This window comes from Raphanus sativus, chromosome 1 (assembly GCF_000801105.2).
Source record: "Raphanus sativus cultivar WK10039 chromosome 1, ASM80110v3, whole genome shotgun sequence".
NCBI classification, from domain to species: domain Eukaryota; kingdom Viridiplantae; phylum Streptophyta; class Magnoliopsida; order Brassicales; family Brassicaceae; genus Raphanus; species Raphanus sativus.
The window spans coordinates 2,233,353-2,255,229 of NC_079511.1; the positions used below are offsets into that span (position 1 = coordinate 2,233,353).

The following is a 21,877-nucleotide window of genomic DNA, read 5'->3' on the forward strand; positions in this document are numbered from 1 at the left end:
AATGCAATTGATCTGATAATAAGGAAACAAAACATATATCTACTACATAAGAGGATCATTTGTCCGTTTAAGAAAAATATTCGTCACTAAAGGGTTTTTATAACATAACATGAATTAATTTGATAATTTATAGGAACTATATATGATATATATAGAACTTAAAATGATTTTACATATACATTTGAAACGGATTTAAATCCAAGCTATGCAATATACAGAAATAATATCTCTTAACATTATTTTAGTTTTCACTTGTCAAATTGCACTGCAAAATAATTTAAGGTACTGTAGTAACTTTATTTCCACCAAATATGGAAAAAAAAAACTCTTACATACTCTGTATATGGACAAAGCCTCAGACTTATTTTTACTTTATTGACTCTGGTGCAAAGAGATCATATACATTTATGAGTATCAAGTTTCATCTGAGGTCTGAGACTCTGCAGGCAAACCCATTGAACCAGCAGAACATAGAATTAACAAACAAAAGGACAAGAAAGTAAACCGTTGAAGAGGTGATGAGTGAGTGAGTGAGTGAGTGAATTGAAGGCTAGAGAAACTATGGTTCCTTCATTCTCTGGTCCAAACAGAAAACATTAAAAGCTATAACTTCCCCCAACTGTTTAAATGTCTGGTTCCCATCCTCTTAAAACAGTTATTCATGTTCTCACACAGAACCCTGCAACCTTTTACTCAGACATCACCTTAACCTAAAGATATGGAGGAAGGTAACCACATGGGTCATTTGGATTGCGCCGCCCATTTAGACTGTTCTCTTATCAAAGAAAAACACCAAACCGACCCAATCTCTTTTGCCGGTGTCTTATATACCAAATTCACAAAATAATAGTTTTTGAATATTTCTTACATACTACAAGTTGAGATACAGTAGGACCAATGTACATTACCCACTGTAGAATGAGTGCAACATTTGTAAACTTACATGAGCAACTGCCTTTATTACTGTATGTTCATTTCTTAGAGAGCATTTGATCTATTTGGCCGTTTTTGTTGTACATTTCTACTATCTTTTTGGAATACGAAGGCATATGATTGTTGGCTCTGCAGTTGACAATGCCACTTTTGGTTATTAGAGGGGCTAATATAAACGTTTATCTCTAGGAATGTGGTTCAGACTTTTTACCTTTCTTTTCCCCATTTCCGGTTGACGTGCAAATAGTTTCTGATGGTATGGTAATCCAATGAGTACCGAGCAAATTCTAGACCCTTAGGACCAACCTGAAAGCAAAGATTGCATTTATCCAATCAAGACCTTTTTTTTGCTTTGAATTACTTCCCTGTTTGTGTTTTATAGTGAGACAGCTTTACCAAACTTAAGATGAATGCTATAATGTTTCCAACAAATAGTGGCGCAGGCTGAGCAGGACCTTGACCTGAGAAAATATAGAATAATTAGATCACTTCAAGACAAATGATAGTTGCATCTTGCATTGGTTTAACAAGAATATGTCTTTAAGCAGAGATGATTCAAGAAACATACCGAACTTAGCAGCATCGTCAGCCTTAACGGTCTCTGTCACAAAAGGTCGCCGATCACCCTAAAACAATAGCAAAAGAAGATATGTTTCTGTTTAACTGGGTTCCTTTAGTCTTATAACAAGTAGTACCATTAGATATTAGAAGTCTTACGCTACTGATTGTTGGAGAGATCTCCAAAAGGTTTTCTACTAAGCTTAGCATTTCTTTCCCACGCTCATTCCTGAAGTTTTACGCAGAACCAACACTAATTTTAGCTAACCTCACTAGACTATGTGGGTTCATATTGAGAACAGGAAGGTAGAAGTATTGACCTCACTGTAATATACTGCGGATGGTCAGTCATGTTCACACCTGAATACTTTGGAACACCCATATAACCGATAACCAAATCCTATAACAATACCATAAGATTTATAAGGAGGTGTTTGGAAATAGGTCAGACTCTAAACTAAAATGGAACGACATCTTAATTGCTAGAGAAACACTCACCGCTAATGCATTTGTGTAATCAAAGCAGCTGCAGAATAGAAAAGAAAATGACTTTTTTTTAGAAGGTCACAGCGGCAACACATTGATTATACACAAACTTTCTAGGCATTACCTATAACAAGATGGAGCTATGACATCAACTAAATCGTTTGCTGGTAGAGAGAAATAGGGAACCTGTTTTAGCCAAACGATTTTTTTAAAAAAAAAAGGGGCTTAAAGCTGCAATAACAACGCAGAAAAGATACAAAATATTTTAAAGTGATTAATAATACCTCTTCAATGTGTCCGTCAAGGTGTTTAAGTTGGACCTGCAAGAGAAGTCAAAACAAGACTCATTGCTAAAAAGCATAGGAAAATTATAGATAGCGGTTATGTATTCTGACCTTGTAATCTTGCATGAACTCATAGTGGAGAACAGTCTCTGGGTCCTTACTAGCCGCTTTAAGAAACTTGTCAAGTCCTTCCCGTGTTCCATTGTCCACTATTGATTCACAAAGATACTATTAGTACTTGTTGAAAACAACATCTAACAGGCATTTCAAGATATTAATAAATCTAATAAGGATAAGAGTAAATTTACCACAATTAGTGCCTAGAACATAGAGCTTTTCAAGATTCAGATGCTGCTCCACTGATCTCAACGCTGCAGTAATAAGAAATCACTCTGCATTATATAACAATATTGAGTCATGGTATGGGAGGAACTTGAAAATATATAATATATAAAAAAAAGAAGCATGTCACAGAGACATACCTTGCACTTGGCAACCCACACCGCAAAAGAGAAGACGTTTCACTCCGGAAGACTGTTACAAATGCAACTTTTTTAATATTATTTTGAAATAGACTAACATACAAGAAACAAAGGGTCTCTGCAAGCAAATAACACCTCGATTAGTTCAAGAGTATTCAGATTAGGAGACAGGGTTGGTTTGACGCCTCTTGCTGCCAAAACTTCTTCAGGTGTTCTAAGAATTAAAAATAAATAAAACATCAAGAGGGATTCACATTCAGAGTAAACACCAGAATGGCCTCAAATAAATCACGGAAGGAACCTGGCTAATACTGGTCTTGGAGACAATCTATCTTCAGGGTCACTGTTTAATTCAAACAGATCATTTACATGATTAGATTGGAAGAATCTATAACGCGGTTGATAAAATGTCCTCCTTAGTCAATTTACTGGAATTAAACAGCAGTTTTTTTACTACCTCTGCACACAAACAACAGCATCAACCATGTTAGATTTCAGCATCTCAATGGCTATGGTTGTGACAATTCCAGTCCACTGTGCTCCTGCAATCGGAAGAGTTTTTGAGCTTATTCCCAAGACATTGTATAAAGAAGTAACAACAAAAGAGACATGATGGCCTACCTTCAACAGGCTTGAGCTTACGAGCATAGAGCTGCTCTTGATGGACCCCAAAGTATGTATCTTCTAAGGAATCTGCTTTCCTTCCTCTACCATGCACAACAGGTTCCAAGCTCTGCACAAAAACTTTCAATTTAAAAAAAAATGTAACACATCTTTGTCCATCTCAAGGAGATTACCTCAATCCTTGACATTCCATCACCAAGAAATGCACATGCATCCTTCACATGGGCAATGTAGTAGGTGTCGCATAGCCCGCATCGACTGCATAAACCCCATTAAAACAACCAAGCATTCTGATAAGGAACAAGGCCAACATAGGGAGTTACACAAAAGTAAAAAGAACCTGCAATGATCTTTGGCTGGATAGGTGCCTCCGGGTGGTATAGGTTTGGACTTCTCCCTCCAGTCTTCTCGTAGTTTCACTTTCTTTTTCGGCTCTGTATTCACATCTACAGTTGAAGACCAGAAGACAATGAACAAAGAAAACTTCAGGCAGGTCCAGAAGAAAGAAAAACACAGAGGATGTAAGAATTTAAGACAACGATCGATGTTTTGAGAACATAAACATGCTAATCCAACACAAAATAAACATATAGACATACAAGTTCCAATTTGTTTCAAGTGCCAAAATTCTCAAGAATCTTTCACACAATTTCAGGGATCGTTTTTTGCACTGAAGGGTTAACGAAATTTAATAAAAAGACGGGTCTTTTAAGAAAATTTAAAGAATCTACGACATGTGTGAGCCAGAGAGCAAAACAGAGAGAGAGAGAGAGAGATATAGAGGCAGGAAAAAGTGAGCACCTTTCGAACGTGAAGAAGAAGAAGAAGAGTTAACGACAGAGAAGAATGGAGGAGGGAGGAGAGAGAGCTTGGAGGCGACAGTAATCATGTTTTGCCCAATGAGAGAGAGAAGACAGAGAGAAGATATTTTTTTGCTTTTGAACGAACTTGAGATTCCTTTTGAAGATGATAAGAGTCAAAATCACAGACCAATAACAAATAACCGGTTAAATAGTAACCGACCTCAAACCCAATTTTAAACCGGACTGAAAGGTTTTATTTGATGTCTGACGAAACTCATTGTTGTTGTCTCGTTTTACAATTGAAACAAAAAAGATTAATATTCAAGCAAAACCAAAACCAAGAACAACGGTCTGTTGGATCATTCTTTCTCATATTATCCGATGAAAAAGATAACATATTATTAATCCTCACTGAAACATTCATTCATCATCATCATCATCATCATCATATGACTGACTTTGTGAGAGAAACTAAGAAGAGATCACCAGACATCAGGACGGAGTTCCCCAGTGGCCGGTGGCATCCAACGACCAGAATTGTAAACGTTCTCACCAACTTTCCATCCCGGAACATCCTTCATTACATCGGCCTCGTAGTCCAGATACTTTTTCCACTCCGACACAAACCTATTTAACAAGACAAACAATACGAGGCCGGGATTACTACTCACTCTCTGAAGGTAGCAGTTTCAAAAAGAGAGTCATTATTACCTTTCATCTTCTTCAGCTTGAAGAATGGGAAGTATTGCTCTACGAGCAGCATATTTCTCTTCCTTCAACGCCCTACACATCAAAAAATCAATCTTAGTAAGAATTTACCGGTAACGAAATTAAAAGCGTACTTTTTACCATCACGAGGGAACTGAAAGTTTCTGATGAGAAGCTACAAATGTTGTTAACGGATAAGCCCAGATGATATACTACTAAATGACTAACAATCTACAATTAACTTGCAACTAGATTGCTTTCTTCATCGCAGCTCAACGATAGTCGCTTAAGGGGCTGTAGATTCCCACATCTCCTAATATTATATCCGTCATATAAAGACAAATCCTAAAGGCAAAACTTGTGCTTATTAAGCTTCAACCAAAATGCCATGGAACACTAACCAAACAACACACAGACACAAACATAACTTGAAAAAAAAAAATTGAAATCAGCACTTGGCAGGCAAATTGGCTATACTTCCATAAGTTAGCCATTTCTATAGTTTATGTTTTTATTACCAATTAACGAACCAAAAGTTTATGTTTTTATTACCTCTGCACACAGAACAAAAGTTTACAACTTTAAAGGACAACTATTCATTTCTAAAGACCAGGATGCACCAAATTGAAAGCTTCTAGGCTATAGGAACCTCATTTCATACCTGCGGATTTTGTTTCCTTGCCCGACCTGGTACATTCCCCAAGCAAAGGCACCCGAAACGGTGAGGAAAATCGCCATGGCGCTAGGACCCGTGTTGGATATCCGGCGAGCGTATCGGACCGGCGCGAACCCACCCGGTGGTGGACCATCCTGAAGCAGCGGCATATCCTTTACGCTCGCCATCCCCGGCTTCTTCCTTATCATCGCCTCCGTCATCTTCGCTCGATCGATTTGACTCTCTGATCACTGAGATCCGATTCGATTTTTGCTAACAACAGTCTTCTAGGGATTCAGAAGAAAGAAAGGACATAGTTGGTTAATGAACTGGGCTTTTAGCCCAAACCCATTTAATTCACGACTGTCTTCTTCTTCTTCGATTAGGATTCAGAAGAAAGGACATAGTTAATAAACTGGGCTTTTAAGGCCCAAGCCTATTTAATTCGTAAATCACGTGGAGTCACGTGACTGTCTTCTTCTTCCTCTTCTTTAAATATAAACCCCTAAGTTTTCCGATTCTTTCCTCAGCCGCCGCTTGTGTTGCTCCTCTCTACGATCATGGTGGGGTTTAAGAACAGGTACATGTTGATGGAGGTTTATCTCGACCCGGACAAGGATCTTCTCGGGGAAGGAACTCCTGTCATTCTCACGAAACTCAACCTCTCCGAAGCGATCAAAGACAGCATCCTCGTCAATTTCGGCGAGTGCGGTCTCGCCTCTTGTCTCGGATCCCTCCACGTCGCGTATGTGAACCCGGTCACGAAGCTGTGCATTGTGAGATCATCGAGAGATGAACACAGACGAGTTTGGTCGGCGATGACGCTGGTCAGAAGTGTCGGGAACTGTCCTGTGGTGTTTAACTTGCTCGATATCAGCGGTTGTAGCAGAGCGTGTAGAGACGCGGCGTTGAAGTGCGAAACGGAGAAGTTTAATCAGTCTGGGAAAGGATTGTCTGAAGAGGAGATTCGAGAGATGAATCGGTGTTTAGACAAGCTCAAACTGTTGTAATAACTCGATTTTTTGTTTTCGAATTTGACCCATTAGTTTTCCAAAGTGTCCAATTCTCCCCTTGTCTGTATTATTATTCTAAAACTATGATATTTTGTGAGATAATTCAAAAACTAAAGGGTACAAATACAAATAGTCGTGAAACTAATAAACACAAAAAAAGAAAATTATATAATCGAGAGGAGCAATTATCTCTGAGGTCAAAACTCTTCGGTGGAGGAGAAGAATCGAAACGGTATCTAACATCTAAACCTCTTCAAAGTCTCTGGCTTTATCGATTAGTTTACCTTTTTAATGTGTCTTTTGTTTCTGCACGTTACATGTTCGATGAAATGCCTCACAGACATGGATCCAGAACTCGGGTTTCTATCCCAGATTTGATTCAACTTTAGCTTTGTTGCTTTTTGGTATAGTTATTGCTGTTTTGGTCATTCATTTTGATCCCATCAGTAGTATTAAGTTTGTGGTGGCGAGTACGTAGTAATCATGTTAAATATCTAGAGCTGAAGTGAATAATGATGGATGATGTGCAGGAAAATGAGATCCCCAAGAACCCTAGAGGTTTGGAAGCTAGGGACTGTGAACTATTTGAAGTCCCTTAAACTTCAAGACAAGTTAGTTTCCGAGAGAAAAGCTAACCGAATCCCCGATACACTCCTCTCGCTTCAGCATCCACCAACTTACACGCTGGGAAAACGTAGAACCGATCACAACTTACTCATCCCTGAAGCTGAACTCAAGAGCATTGGAGCTGAGCTTCATTACACTCAAAGAGGAGGAGATATCACTTTCCATGGCCCTCGCCAAGCCGTCTTATACCCCATCCTCTCCTTACGCAGCATAGGTTTTGGTGCTAGGAGCTATGTGGAGGCATTGGAGAGGTCAATGATCGAGTTTGCTTCGCTTTATGGGGTGAAAGCTCGTCCAGGAAACAAATGTGAGACTGGGGTTTGGGTGGGAGATGGAAAGATTGGTGCTATTGGGGTTCGTATATCCTCTGGAATCACTTGTCATGGTATGGCCTTCAACATAGATCCTGATATGAAGTACTTTGAGCACATTGTTCCTTGTGGGATTGCTGATAAAGAAGTTACTTCTCTGAGAAGGGAGACGGATGCTCAGCTTCCTTCCGACGAAGTGATCCACGAGCAGTTGGTTTCTTGTTTGGCCAAAGTGTTTTCATATGATGATGTTGTGTGGAAGGAAGATCCTTCAGCCATTTTAGACACCCTGGAGGATGAAGACTAATAGTACATTATCTTTCAACTTTCAATGCATTTGATTTCAGATTTGTAACACATTATATCATTTGATCAAATCTATAAACGTTCATCATTCTTTTTTTTCAAATTATCAACTAACAGTATTCAGGAGTAAGAAGTATCTTATTCGGAAGCAGCAAGATTTACCAAATGAGACACCAAATCTTCAAGACACTAAAACTGATTCTGTAAACTCTTGTGAAACTCTTCACTCTCATCAGATCTCAGCTCGCGTAAACCTTCGTTTATCTTCTTCACTCTTTTTTGCAATAACTCCATTCCTCTGCAAATCTCTTCGGGAAGTTTCCTTCTCTTGTTTGGTCGTTTCTCTGCCTCCACTGACCTCTGCCGCTTTCTTTCTTTTTGTATCTTATGCACTGTTGCTTTAACCTCCATGCCTTCTTTAGAAAGTAACTCGAGTTCCTCATGTGAAGGAGTGGTTGAGAGAAGCGCTTGTTCTTTATCCACGAACATCTTTAATTCCGACATGAACCGGTCTGTTTTGGCTTCTTTTCCGGAAGCTATGTCGAAAGCTAGAGCAGCGTCTTCAGGTACGAATATCCATAGCTGGCTACAGCTCGTACGCGCACAGAAGTACCCAAACGCTGTAACCGCGTGGTGTACCAAAGCCCAGTGGCGTTTCCTGAGAAGCAGATGGTAGAGTTCCCATACCGCCCTGCTCTTTGGAGAGGTTTCAGTTCCAGACATTTCGTAGTTGTTAAGTTCTGACAAGAAGAGAGCAAGGCTCGGTTCTGATTTATTGAGATGATGATGCTTATTAGTTTCCGAAACGAAGAGTCTTTGAAGCTCTGTTATGACACTGTCCATCTCTTGGCAAGTGTATAGCTGCTCGCTTCTTGAGATGATTGATAGTGTTTCGCTGAGAATCTCAGTGTGACAATCCCTTGTCTTTTCGTCTTTGGAGTTTCTGAGCTTCTGAATGAGAGCAACGACAAATTTCAGAGTTTTGGAGTCAATCTCTGTCATGCGCGTCTTTCTACAAATAAAACAAAATGGCAACGGTCAATATACACACCACAAAAGCTCTAAGCTCGCACCTGACCTGATTTTGCTATCTAGTGGAATAAGATTTATAGAGAATTGTCAAGAGTACATATCATAGTTACGTACAGTATCCCAAGGCAGGCAGATAGTGCGAAAACTGGAGCTCCGTGCACAGTGTATCTGGAGGATTCTAATGGTTTTTCACTGAAATTCTCAATGAAGTGGATGAAATCTGCGACTATCTGTTTCACTGTGTCCTCTTTTGTTCTGTCTGGAAGAAAATTCAGCGGAAACCCCTCTAACAGAAAGGCTAGATATGCATCTGGTGCAGATTCGGATCTGCTCTCAGTGGAAATGTTTTTGTAAACTCGAGCTGTTAAAGATTTGAGGCTGTGAGTGAGAAGAAAGCAGACGGACTTTGCAGTTCTTCTGAGAACGGAATCAGGACAAAGCGGCGTTTCTGATGTTGACATTGACATCATGAATACACAAAGCTTATCGATCATATTGGCCACCGTATCCTCAGTAGCATGACGAACCCAGAAGCACCAGAGTTCCATAACTATCTGCCAACACAAGAAGTGGGGATGCAAGAGATTCTGGAGTAAGAATGTTTCAAGCTCTTCCCAGGCAGGAGATGAAGACAGATTGATCATAACGGTTTTGAGAGATAGAAGCAGAGCTGAAAACATCGATTCCCAGATTATAGTCTTTCCAGAACCATCTGCCATTGGTAGCTGAGAAGATAGGACGGAAGAGTAAACCTCTTCTTCTGTTAATATGTCGAGAAGCCATTGCAGCTTTCTGGTGATTGCAAGCTTTGCATCTTCTTCAAGCTCAGAAGAATACCTCATCACACACTGAAAAAATACAACTCGAACGAGGAGCAAAACCCTGGCACTTGTACCCGATTCAACAGATAAAGACAAGATATCCACCAATATTGTTTTTGTCTGCATATCATGTCCCTGTTTCTTACAAACTTGGGTTGAGAAACATTGTTCATCTACGAACAATGAATCAATAAGTGTGAGCTTGAATTCTTGTGTTATTTCACCTGCGTTCAACAGTGCACTTAGAAGATCTACAGCTGTTTTCTCTAGAAGATCAGTCATTACTTCACACGCATGTTTGCCATGTGTTTGTTGGCTCAGTGAAACTTTGAAAGCAGATATCATCAAAATGCAGAGTGCTATATCCTTGAACACCATAGACGACTGGCTTGGAAACAGCGCCACAAGTTTAACAGCATTGATAAGATAGAATTTCACAGGAAGAAAAACCCTTCTGGCTTCTGTTGCAGATATGGTTTCCTTCCCTGAGCAAGACCAAGCCTCAGCAGCAAATCTCAGAGACTCCTTGATCAGAGATATCAGCTTTAAAATGATTTCTCCTACATCTACCTTAGATGCCAACGCCTGCTTGTCTATCTGAAGTAACGTAATCACGCCCTTCCATGATGTATTAAGAATCGTCACAAGATTACCACCATCTCTTGCAGCAAGCATTCCCAATTCACTCAGCGATGTAACTCCCAGTGTAATTATGCTTACCAAATTACACACAGTGCTGCTGCCTTCCTCCGTCCTTGCTCGCTCTACATTACCATTAGTCATCATTTCATTCATGTCTCGACTCACTATTGGGGAGAACTCTTTGCAGAGACGAACAACAGAGTCTATCACCACTTGTGCAGCCTTGAAAATTTCCGAGGAGAAGGATTCAACTCTCTGTCCCAAATTAAAATAAAAGCTATTACCAGATGACACCAATGCAAAACACTAATGTCAACCTACAGTAAAAAAATGGAATTCCAGTAGAACATATGTTGATTAACCAGCTTCATGATTAAGATGAATCCGGAAGATACCTTGGCATTCGATATCACCTCCCTTGTCAAATTCAGGTGCTCTGAAACAAACTTACGAACTGACAAAGTTGAGGTCTCATCTCTCGTAAAACATATTTTTCCAATAGCAGTAAAGCTTGAGGCAGAAAAGCGAAGATAATCCAAAAGAAGCTGCATAACAATGGTTGAAAACCCCAAATAGCCAGTAATCATTAATTAGCTCATACAGATTTATACTCACAGAAACGTCACCAACCTGAAAGAAAACGTTGGAATGCTCTTCCTCTTGAGACTCCTCCATCGACATTACAGACATGTTTAAATGTTTTACACACCATTGGCTTACCTACTCGAAATGGAGTAAAAAAAAAAGATAATACAATCAACACTCCCAAGCTAAGGTTCAGCAATAGGTAGCAGAGGAAGTAAAAACACTGTACCTTAATACCAAAAGCGAGAAAGTAGTGAGAACAGTCAGGCCGATCCAAGGCGAGGTATTTGGAAGCCACAGAAATGATAGACTTGTTCAACAAACACTGAGAAACATCAAGACATGTGAAGTCTTCCCAGAGTGTCTAATCATACTTCCGTTAAGGAACGCTTGAAACATACATGAACAGACACAACTTAAAGAATGCATGTATAGTTATCTTAATCCAAGTGAAGCATGGTATTAAACTAGCAATTGATATGACAGAATAAACGTATCAAGATGAAACAAATGTAACATTGTAACTTCAGCAATAAAGTGTTCACATCATTATCCTGAATTCTCTATAACACAAGAGCAAAAGGAAAGAGGCGATAAGAAAGTTAAGGGTGGATACTGTTAAGCTCTCAATAAAAGAGGGAACATCAGGATTGTATTGTGGATCTAACTGACCGAGCCGTGTGAGTAGTTGAACCCTGTTCTCCATAAGCTGTTATAGAAAGGAATTGAATCTCGTTAGATACATGAAATCAATGCTCCAACCTAACAAGTCTCATCAGCTATCTCTAATATTCTAAATTAGCTACAAACTACTCATAGTCTTCCGCTTCATACGCCTACAAATGGATGCAAACATATATATTATTATACGCGAACCCTAGAAATTTCAATCGAATCGAAAACTGAAAAAAAAAAGTTCCTACGAGCGTGACCGGTGAAGTTGTTCAAAAAAAAAAATCAACGAAACATAGAAATTTGCAATCGAATCCAAGCTAGGGAACATAGGAAAGCTTACATCAGAGGATTTAACCTCTTCCCGTAGACTTATCGCATTCTTCTCCATCTCTCTCGAAAACTTTGTTTTCACTTTCCAGTGTGTGTGTGTGAGAGAGAGTTTCCGAGTGCGATTGAATGAGCTTCACGCTCTTTACTTTCGCCTCCTGAAATTTTCTCTGGGATTTTTCCGATTTTCGAATTTTTTGATTTTTTGAAAGCTAAAAGATATTTCAAGGCCCATTAGAAAACATTGGGCTTTAAAAAAGTAGCTCAGCTAATAGGTCCTGTACAGTCATTGTTCTTGAGCTCTTTGAATATCGTTCACATGTTTTGTATGAAACAAATGTACCATTTTCATTTTCAAATATCTTTTGAATTTTTCTACAAACACAAACATACTTCTTTTTTTTCTTTGCTTTACTTTGATTTATTACCATAATATGCTGTGATTTACTAAAAAAAATACTACACTATCTAATATTAACCAACGCGTGTTGGCCTAGTGGTAAAGAAATTCCGGCTGGAGTGTCCGCCCTGGGTTCGATCTGCGTTGGCCACGAGAGCATTCACATGGGCTTCTCTCGCCCTCCAGACCACTTCGCGTAACCAGAGGCTCTTAAGTGGAGGCTTAAAAATCCTGTAATGGCATGGCATAAGCCCGGTGGGCTAGTCGATCACGCTTAGTGGTCGGATACTGGATTACACTATCTAATATTTTTTTTAAAACACATGCTACACTATCTACATATAAACATAAAACATTAATACAAATCTAAAAGAACAAAAGGAATAGCTGAGGCGATGCAATTAACTGCATGACAGCATGAGATATAAATGTAAGATCGTTGCATTAGCATAACAAGTGTTTGACATGCAAATCGTATATTCTTTAATTTTAGTCCCTACCCAGTTATTACGTCGTTTATTATTGCTTCCATTTTGTGGATTCTTGCTGTCTTCACCCACATTGTTTATCTTTGTCATAAATATTTTGGAAAAATACAAATAATCTCAAGAGAACTTAACTTCCAACCATGTTTAACATAATTAAACTGGGCTAGCTCAGCGATTTCCTTTGCCCGCACATTGTTTGTGTTCTTTACATAAATAGTTTCTTTGTAAAATGTATATGTAAGTGCTAATTCTATCATACAATCTCAAATTCTGAAATGATCATCGTCACGTCGTGACGAGTGAATACATCTGAACAATACTTATAGTTTATGTTAAGTATGATAGTATGCATTAAGACATTTTACACGAATCGTTTCCATGTGATATGTGGAGCAAAAAACATAAAACCACACAAAACATGTAAAAGAAGAGAAGACCATTGAATCACCGATTAAACATAAAGAGTGACACATTATATAACATGACGACGAAATCGAAGCAAACATTGCAAAGGAAAAAACACCCAAACAAGACAATAGATCAAAAGGTCACCCTAATGATCACCCAAAGAGACCAACAATTATAGATCCGAGTACAAATCAATCACTCCTTAATGAAACCCTAATCAACAAAATAACTCTACTAAAGCCTCGTATATCCATCAAGGATGTGGAAGTATCCCACCGCCAAAGCCACTAACCACGCCATGTCCACCGCCTACGCCACCGACCACGCCGTGTCCACCGCAGATACCACCAACACTACCAATACCACCTACCTTACCAATACCACCACCACCAATTCCACCTAAACCGCCTAAACCACCTCCAGCTCCGCCAACACCACCAATACCACCTGCCTTACCAATACCCCCACCAACTCCACCAAGACCTCCAACACCGCCTCCCAAACCTCCACCTAGACCCTTAAATCCACCGATTCCAGCTGCACCGCCAATGCCACCGTATTTACCGATACCGCCTAGACCACCGATGAGGGGCATACCTAGACCTCCCACGCCGGCATAACCACCGACCCCCGCGAATCCACCTATTCCTCCGACTTTGCCGATACATTTTTTGTCGCCGAGACTTTTTGGTGGTGACTGATCTGCTGCATTTGCATGCACGAGCGTTGTTGTTGTATCTTCACGTGTCGTCGTCTTGCCATCGTCAAACTCGCCAGGCACTTGACGAGCACGTGCATGGACGAATGACATAGCGAGCAAGACACAAACGACGGACAAAACTCTCGACATCTCTCTTTCTCTCCGCTCTCCCTCTCTCTTCTATTAGTTATGTTGATCGTCTTGTAAATGTTGTTGAGGTTTACAATGAGTTTCTAGGGTTTATATAGCAAAATGTAAGGTTGGTGACAGTTGAAAGTAATAAATTCGGCTATGAAAAATATGTATATGTATATGTTTAAAATACTTAGTGAATGATGTCTGATGATACAACTATTCGATTGGCAACTGATTGGTCCGACTTTATTCATTTTTGGTCATGCATGAATTTTAACTGGTTGGTGTCTTCGCTCTTCAGTACCGCAAGCGGGATAAGTTGAACTGTACTTTAATCCGTCTGTCATGTTTTCGTTGTAAGCCACAAAAGAGAACGAAAATTATATAAATTTGAAGCTTAAAAATGTAGAATTTTTCTGAATACAATCATTTTTGCTAAACATAACATGATTAAATATTTTATTGGTAAGCGTTACACAGCATCTTCTATGGTTATATAATTGAAGTCATTAACCAAAAGAAAACATATTTTTAAATAACTAAAAACGAAGATCAAATCAGTAGCCGAACAAATGGGGTTTGACCGTTTGAGATAACTATGTTTTATATTTAAGAAAAACCACAAGGTACCCTATAGTTGCTCATAACCGGACGATTAGAACTGAGACCGAGATGGAAGCGATGATCATATATAAATAAAGCTTCTAGGTACAGCTTGTGTCATAGGATTCAAAGTTTGAATTATTCAAACCAGAAGTTCTAATTTGCGAGGGGTTCATTTATTCTCTCTAACGTTTCTATAATCTCAAGAGTGCTATTATCTTCTACAAAATTGCGATGCATTCGTTGATGCTTTCATCAAAACTGGCAGAAGTTCTGATCTATAGTGGAAAAACGGCAAGGCGTTTTCCACTCTACAGGGCATTCGTTTCAGCGTCAAGGCCCTTACAAGTAAGAACCAAATGATATATGTTCTCAATTAACAGATTTAACAGGAGTTCTAATTGTTTATTTAATTGCTGTAGCCATATGACAATTTAGAGAATAAACGAAGTTTTTTTCAAAGTTTTAAGTACAATAGAAACTCATGATCTTTTGAAAAACGTGTGTTTTAAACAAACAAAAACTTATATTCCATAGTATAAAAATCTAATTTGACTAAAGATATAATATGTTGAGATCAGATTAGTACTAATGGTTTGATTGGAACTTGTATGCATAAATTGCGATTTATATTCAATAACTCCGCTAATTAGTAAGATTAAGATCATTTCCAATATAAAATTTCATTTTTTCCAAAATAAAGTAAATTAAAGCTACTATGAAGTAAAAGTGTTCAAACCTTACTTTAAGATGGAATAATGAATAAACAAAAAACAGATTAGTAAATTTAACTTCTGCATAGTTATTTTTACTAAATAGAAGGAAAAAAAAGGAGTGAAGTCCTTAACAGCAGAATACAACAAATTTCATGGTTTCACATAAACTTTCATTTTTTTTTACATACTATATTTTGTTATGAATTCGCATTCCTGCAATGTTACCGATAAAAACCCTAAGATTGCTAAAAGTTATGCATATAGGGCAGATCATATATCTGTGTATGTATATATGCATATTTTCTATTTGTGATTGGTTATGGTAAATGGAAAAGGGAAAAGAAGAGGCAGAGCAATGCCAAAAGGTGAAAGAAGCAGCAGAGGCAGTGAAAGAAGGAGCACAGGCGGTGAAAGAAACCACCGAGTATATCCACGATGTCGCTTCTACTACGGCTAATCGTGTAATTAATCAATTCACATATTTGATGATTTGATTATTCTGTTTAATTATATATATTCCTATAATTAATTTGATGATTACAGCGTTTATGGTTTGTTGATCTGGTCATTTAGGTGAGCAAGATGACAAAGGATGTGACAGAGAAAGTTACTGAGACAACGGATACTATCACTGAGAAAGCTAAAGGATCTGTATCTGGAGTTTTGGGCACAGCCAAAAACGCTACTGATATCATCAAAAAAAAATTTCTTGGTGGTGATTAGTTACTACTTATAAATATTTAATATGTTTATGTATGTTTCAATAAAATTAGTATTCAAAATATTTGTAAACTTTATTTGGCAACGAATGCTTCAATGATATTTCTGACTAAATTTTTAGAATAAATCATAACTGTCTAAATTTGGTTTTATTTTCTTATACTAGTTATTAGTTTTCTTAAAAGAAGAAAAAATTAGAAAGCTGAACTCATATATTGAAATAAGTGGAAACCAAACCAAATATCTTTTGTAATTTTTCTGACCATCTTTAATGTACCTCAGCTTTTGTAGCCTAATAATGCAAATACGATGTATGGTGTCTTGAAGATGATTGATACTTGTGTTGGAAGGAAGAATAAAATGAACCTTTTTAATTGATTTGGTTGAGTAAAGCTGTAAATGTAATTACTGAAATGTCTTTTTAGAAATGGTTAATGTGTTATCCATCGCTGTAGAATGTTAAGTGATACTAGATCAATATTTATGTTCCACAGAGTTGTTATAAGCGTAATTTTCTTTATGTTATATATGTGGAGAGTTTTATACATATCTAGAATTATTAAAAGCCTATATCGCTTTAAGTTGTAGATAAGATATGGTCCCCTAACTCATCTGTTAATTAGTTGTAAATAATCATAATTAGTCTCAACAGAACCCTAATGATGGTGAAAATAAAAGGTTATCATTATCTGTTGGAACATTTTGCCTGCGATTTTATACTTCTTTTTGTCATGTGTGAGCACATGGATCCGATTAAGCGTGTTTAAGCTTCTCTTGCTTTTCATGTTCAGGATCAACTTTCCAATGCAAAAAGCTAAATAAAAATAGATATGCTCATTTTTCTTCCCAACAAAAAGATATGCTTTTAAAAGGAAAAGGAATACGTGTTAATCAATATTATATTTTTATAACATGGGGTTCTTAGACACAAAAAGACTAAGTTTAAGATTTATATAGATTCACTAACAGGTTATCAGGGTCCTCTGATTTGATAATACATACTACTATTTACTAGCTTTTTGTTAATTTGTTTCTTATGATGCACTTGTATAAACAGTTTGAATATGATGCTATGTTTTTTCCTAAAGGTTAATGTGGTAGGAGAGCAAATTGCAACACATTCGCGGGTGATAGATAGCTGGCTATTCGAACCTGTCGCAATTAAATCTTTTATAGGAAAAAAAAAATCCTTTATAGGGTTGTCAAAATAACACCAATGGCAAGTGTTTACAAACCGCCAATTAGTACTGGTTGCTTGCTTCTAAAACTAAAAAGTACCAATCATGACAAGTTACGACAACATGGGGAAATAAAGCTAACCAATCCAGCAAACAAAGAAAAGTAGAAAGATTCACAAATCATTTAGACCCTATATTAAATTATAAACTTCAAGAAATACAAGAAAGATACAAAAAAAACAAGACATTATATTCTTGTTTTTTTTCTTGGTAAATGACAGAGACAAAGGAAGAACAACCTGAGTTTATCAGACAGAACCAACAACACTTCGGGAGTATATCTTTTACATGAAAGGTTGTTTTTTCGCCTTTACTTGTGTTACCTTGCGGTTGAAGCAAGCAAACCCGAGGTTGAGAAAAATCGACACAAAAACACACACAAAAAGAAAGATAATTGGCTTTTAAATGACAAATGTGTGAAAATGTACACTTTTGTCTAATTATAATTGAAGATGGTTTTGAATTTTTGGTGGTGATAGTGTTGGGGAGGAGGTTTAAAAACAACTATGAGGTACACTGACGTCCTCTGCGACAAGGTAGAGCTCCAGCGTCGTTAGTAATTGTTGCAACCAGTGAAGAAGATTTAGCTGCCAGGCTAGAGGCACGTGCGTAGCTACCAGATGCAGCGGCTCCAGAAGCAGTGAAGTAAGCTCCGTTCTGAAGCAAATCTCCTTCTGTTCTCCAGTTCCATCCTTTCCAATGACTCGCCGGTGTGTCCACTCTCTTAGTCACCTGTCACAAAACATTCATAATGTCACAAACTCACCAAAACAAAACCACTCTTTGGTTTTACTTGTTTTGATTAGGTTTTGTTACCTCTTTAGCAAAGGGGTTTTGGGGAGCGGCATAGCGGTTTCCTTGACTGTTGATTGTCGGGTTAGCGCTTCCACCAATGGCGTACATCTCCCAGTGAGTGTAGTCATTGTTCACGACATGGAAGTACCCGTGTCGGCACCTGCAAGAAAAGTTAATCATATTGGTCAGAACACATAAGTTCATAACATAGAAACAGAATAAAATAGAGTAAACAGAGCACGCTCTGTTTTTGTTGTGTCTTTGTATACATACCTAGGCATTCTTTGAATAAGTCCGACTCCAAAATGGTTATAAGCAATAGTAATTTGCATGGCTTTATCCCTCGTGTAAGAATCACTATGTCCGAGCAACATAACCTCGTTGTGGTGAGTCATGTGGTTGTTTGAGATTGTAATCGCGGTCGAGCCCATAACCGCATCCACAAGCCCATCAGCGCAATGAGACAACGAGTTGTGATCAATCCAAACATGACTCGATCCAAAGATCGAAATCGCGTCACCGTCCGCCATCGTCCTCCACCCAAAGTGCGTCTCCGAGCTTCTCACCATAGCGTTACCCGTCGGTCTACAGTCATGAATATGCAACCCATGCACGATGACGTTCGTCACGTACTGAATCGTGATGCAACCGCCGTTAGCAATGTGAACGTTTGCGCCGCGTCCGTCGATCGTTTTGAAGCTGTTAACGATCAGCTCTTGTTTTAGCTGAATCACCATATCGCGGTTGAAAACGATCCATAGCGGTCGGTCTTGGATCACGGCGTGACGTAGTGTTCCCGGTCTAGGGTTGACGGGGTTGTCGTCATTTGGGTCAGTGACTACGTAGAAACGCCCGTCGCGGCCACCGATGGCGTTTCTCCCGAATCCGATTCCACAGTCCGCTAGGCGTTTGCGGTTCTTGTGCCAGTTGGGATCGCAACGCCAACAGTCATCGATAGGGTTGCCTGTTCCGCAAGTAAAGTAACCTAGCTTCCTCCTCTCGGTATGGTTTCTCACACTCCTGCATAATCATACCCGGTTTAGTTTGGTTTCGTTTTATTTTCTGAAATCCCCACAAACTTGAAATAAATTATTAGAAATTAAAAAAAAAAATCAAAATCACATATCAGAACATTTGCACATGACATTGTTGATATAAATAGTATTTTTAGACTTTTTTTCTTAGACGTGTGTCGGTGGGATAAGGATTAGGTTCACTGGCTAAGATTCTTGAAGCAAACGACGTTACAGATAAACGTTAAATAAGGCCAAACAAATATTGCCGTTGGATACCGACGCTCAAGTCCGTCCGTTTTAACGGATACCGTTTTGGGATCTTATTGGTTTTTTTTTACCGTATAAAGCGTACATTGTTCTGTTACGACCACATGGGAACTGTCCAAAATAATTTAAAATTTTCTCTTTTGCAAAACCTTTTTAAAATATACAAGAGAAATATGGTTGTTTAATAAATAAATTTATAGTACGTATTTTGAAATTGAATTTTTAACGAATTCGCAGTGGGTACGCAGCCGTATATAGATGATTGGTAATGTGAAAGATAATTTAATTTCATGGGATGCATGATATACATATGAGATCTCTACACACATAGATGCAGTATTGCGTTGGACACGGATCTGACTTAGCATTAGTACATGTGGTGTTTGAGGTGAAAACTGTCTGCTAGAAGTATTAGTTCAACAACGGTTGACAAGAAATATAAAAAGTGATAATTATTATGAAGTGTTAAGATGTGATAAAATACTATATTGAGAAACAATACAATGAATTTTAACTTTTACAATTTCAATGCGTGACACATGTAGTAGGTGATATAAATATGTATACTTTTCTAGATAAAGATTAAAAAGGAAAGAAAAGGCACACTAAATATCTCGTTTCGTGAAAAAATACTTAATACATATCTTACTCAAAGAAACGAGCCTGACAAAAATAATTATTAGCAATTGTTCACGGGACTAGATCTCACTAGTAGCAAGAATAAATTAATTATCGAACACTATATTTGTCATAGTTTATAAATAGTGTGAATATGGGGTAAGAATTAAATTAGTTAGAGAAGAAATAAATGTGACAGCTTTGTTGATGGATCTTGATCCGACAATAGATTGAAACAAAAGTCACAACACTACTGTAAATGAATAATAGTTAGCACTTGTTGGACCATACCCAAATATTATTGAATTCTTATGACTTTTCCCTTTCCTACTATATATTTATATTTTTGAAAAATACTTTATATATTTTTCATATGATTGTTTTACGAAAAAAGACCTTACATTTCAGCCAAGGCGATAACTTCGTCCGCTACTTCGTCTGGATTTGTCACTGCATGCGTGTTCCATTCATTTTCGTCGGATCTAAAAAATAAACAAGAAGATAATTAACAAAATAGAAATCTAAAATTGGTCCAGAAAAATAGAAATCTAAAATTGAGAATCTATAGAAAGTTATGATTGACAATGAATTAATGTAGCCCTTTTTCAAAATAAAAAAAAGAAAGAAAAAAAAGACAATGTAGTAATGTACTCCCTCGGTTTCTCAATATAGGATTTTCTACACTTTTCACGTTTATTAAGACTATAATAATTATTTGCATTTTGTTTTATTATTTATACCATTTACACACTTTCCAATAACTATCTACCAATAAAATTTAATCAGTTCAACTTTTAATAAAAAAGAATCTCAAAAGTATACAAAACTACCTTAAAAATATAGAAAATCTTATATTGTGGAACAAAGAAAAACTCTAAAAAATCATATATTTAGGAACAGAGGAAGTATTTTTTAATAAATTTAATCATTGGAGAATGCACAAACTACACTGCTCCATAAAATTCGCTGTCCGGGGAAACCGTTAATCTTTCAGACATAACTATCGAACGACGAAACTAACCCTATCGAATAATTCCGACAGGCGAACTGAGTAGCCAGTGTCTAAGGTTAAAGCGGTAAATTTAACAACAAAGTCTAGTGTAACTACGCAAGATCGTTGACTCATGAGTGTACGTAATGCAACTAGAAAGGCAAAACGTACGGTTTAGATCGTTGGATCTGGATCGTAACATAAAATTCAACGGCTCAGGTTTTTGTTTAGACAACGATGAAGCTAGTATTGTAGTAGTGATCGAAAAGGCAAAAGACAACCAAAAACTATTTTATTTTCTCATTCCTGCTAATTTTGTCGGTCGATTTTTTTTTAAAACAGCGAAAATGAATGATTTTTTGAATGAACAATGTAGATGGAGAAAGAACAGTGTAACGGGTTAATGATGTAAAACAAATTAATAAAAAAAAAATCTTCTTTTTTTTTTTTTGAAAAAGGGTTTTCAATTTTTTTTCTCTGTACCGAAAGATGCAGAGACTAAAACATATCATGCGACACAGAGAGGTGAATAGATAAAAGACCTGGAGAGAGATGAGATCTTCTCGTGTGTACTGTTCTCCATTGCTCCGACGAAGAAGAGTAGACACATCATAGCTAAAATCCATGTCGGAAGAACCGTCATTGGAGCAGAAGCTGAGCAGAGTGTTTGCTGTGGTCCGAGAGAATTAGAACAGAGGAGAGATGGAGAAGTGAGAGATAAAAGACAGTGAATGTACGAGTTTGAAGATGTAGTGGCCTTCTTATAGAATCTGTAGAGTGGAAAAAAAAGAAGACGACACGAAAAGGAGCCGTTAAGACGGCCGTTATGTATCTATTCCTTACGACGTCGTGTCGTACAATTTGATTCTTCGTTTTGCCTTTTTAACGTGATTAGTTGTTAACTCCACCT

General features: G+C 37.7%; 8 protein-coding genes across 9 annotated transcripts; 3 read left to right on the forward strand and 5 right to left on the reverse strand.

Moving 5' to 3' along the window:
- Nucleotides 1–785: 785 nt before the first annotated feature.
- Nucleotides 786–4,324, reverse strand: LOC108807769 (7-hydroxymethyl chlorophyll a reductase, chloroplastic). The gene is made up of 19 exons (XM_018580015.2): nt 4,169–4,324; nt 3,708–3,813; nt 3,541–3,625; nt 3,365–3,476; nt 3,201–3,285; nt 3,045–3,086; nt 2,879–2,957; nt 2,744–2,795; nt 2,570–2,632; nt 2,373–2,470; nt 2,262–2,297; nt 2,102–2,163; nt 1,990–2,017; nt 1,812–1,891; nt 1,651–1,720; nt 1,502–1,559; nt 1,330–1,394; nt 1,145–1,239; nt 786–1,062 (listed from the first exon to the last, which is right to left on the reverse strand). Exons 1-19 carry the CDS (start codon nt 4,254–4,256, stop codon nt 972–974), a joined length of 1,395 nt encoding a protein of 464 aa, XP_018435517.2. The 5' UTR covers nt 4,257–4,324; the 3' UTR covers nt 786–971.
- Nucleotides 4,325–4,401: 77 nt separating this feature from the next.
- LOC108807801 (NADH dehydrogenase [ubiquinone] 1 alpha subcomplex subunit 13-B) lies at nt 4,402–5,827 on the reverse strand. Its single transcript, XM_018580048.2, has 3 exons — nt 5,540–5,827; nt 4,882–4,953; nt 4,402–4,797 (listed from the first exon to the last, which is right to left on the reverse strand). The coding sequence occupies exons 1-3, from the start codon at nt 5,752–5,754 to the stop codon at nt 4,653–4,655; spliced, it is 432 nt and encodes a 143-aa protein (XP_018435550.1). The 5' UTR covers nt 5,755–5,827; the 3' UTR covers nt 4,402–4,652.
- Nucleotides 5,828–6,093: 266 nt separating this feature from the next.
- On the forward strand, nt 6,094–6,661 carry LOC108807791 (probable ribonuclease P/MRP protein subunit POP5). Its single transcript, XM_018580037.2, has one exon. It carries the CDS (start codon nt 6,094–6,096, stop codon nt 6,541–6,543), a length of 450 nt encoding a protein of 149 aa, XP_018435539.1. The 3' UTR covers nt 6,544–6,661.
- Nucleotides 6,630–7,878, forward strand: LOC108807778 (octanoyltransferase LIP2, mitochondrial). Of its 2 annotated transcripts, XM_018580030.2 has the most exons (3): nt 6,688–6,778; nt 6,887–6,950; nt 7,077–7,878. In XM_018580030.2, exon 3 carries the CDS (start codon nt 7,081–7,083, stop codon nt 7,789–7,791), a length of 711 nt encoding a protein of 236 aa, XP_018435532.1. In that variant the 5' UTR covers nt 6,688–6,778; nt 6,887–6,950; nt 7,077–7,080; the 3' UTR covers nt 7,792–7,878. The 2 variants fall into 2 exon arrangements, with proteins under 2 accessions (XP_018435528.1, XP_018435532.1); XM_018580026.2 differs by lacking the exon at nt 6,887–6,950 and having other exon boundaries at nt 6,630–6,778.
- A 50-nt stretch (nt 7,879–7,928) lies between these two features.
- On the reverse strand, nt 7,929–11,933 carry LOC108807808 (uncharacterized). The gene is given in 6 exon segments (XM_056986629.1): nt 7,929–8,802; nt 8,937–10,540; nt 10,681–10,830; nt 10,916–11,005; nt 11,100–11,195; nt 11,886–11,933. Coding segments are annotated over 6 exon segments (2,862 nt in total).
- A 1,267-nt stretch (nt 11,934–13,200) lies between these two features.
- LOC108842641 (glycine-rich protein 5) lies at nt 13,201–14,132 on the reverse strand. The gene has a single exon (XM_018615624.2). The coding sequence runs from the start codon at nt 14,016–14,018 to the stop codon at nt 13,422–13,424; it is 597 nt and encodes a 198-aa protein (XP_018471126.2). The 5' UTR covers nt 14,019–14,132; the 3' UTR covers nt 13,201–13,421.
- Nucleotides 14,133–14,746: 614 nt separating this feature from the next.
- LOC108857887 (uncharacterized protein At4g13230) lies at nt 14,747–16,164 on the forward strand. Its single transcript, XM_018631901.1, has 3 exons — nt 14,747–14,954; nt 15,658–15,783; nt 15,896–16,164. The coding sequence occupies exons 1-3, from the start codon at nt 14,841–14,843 to the stop codon at nt 16,043–16,045; spliced, it is 390 nt and encodes a 129-aa protein (XP_018487403.1). The 5' UTR covers nt 14,747–14,840; the 3' UTR covers nt 16,046–16,164.
- A 1,226-nt stretch (nt 16,165–17,390) lies between these two features.
- On the reverse strand, nt 17,391–21,708 carry LOC108809863 (probable pectate lyase 1). Its single transcript, XM_018582001.2, has 5 exons — nt 21,510–21,708; nt 20,378–20,458; nt 18,349–19,095; nt 18,097–18,235; nt 17,391–18,012 (listed from the first exon to the last, which is right to left on the reverse strand). Exons 1-5 carry the CDS (start codon nt 21,608–21,610, stop codon nt 17,785–17,787), a joined length of 1,296 nt encoding a protein of 431 aa, XP_018437503.1. The 5' UTR covers nt 21,611–21,708; the 3' UTR covers nt 17,391–17,784.
- Nucleotides 21,709–21,877: the final 169 nt, after the last annotated feature.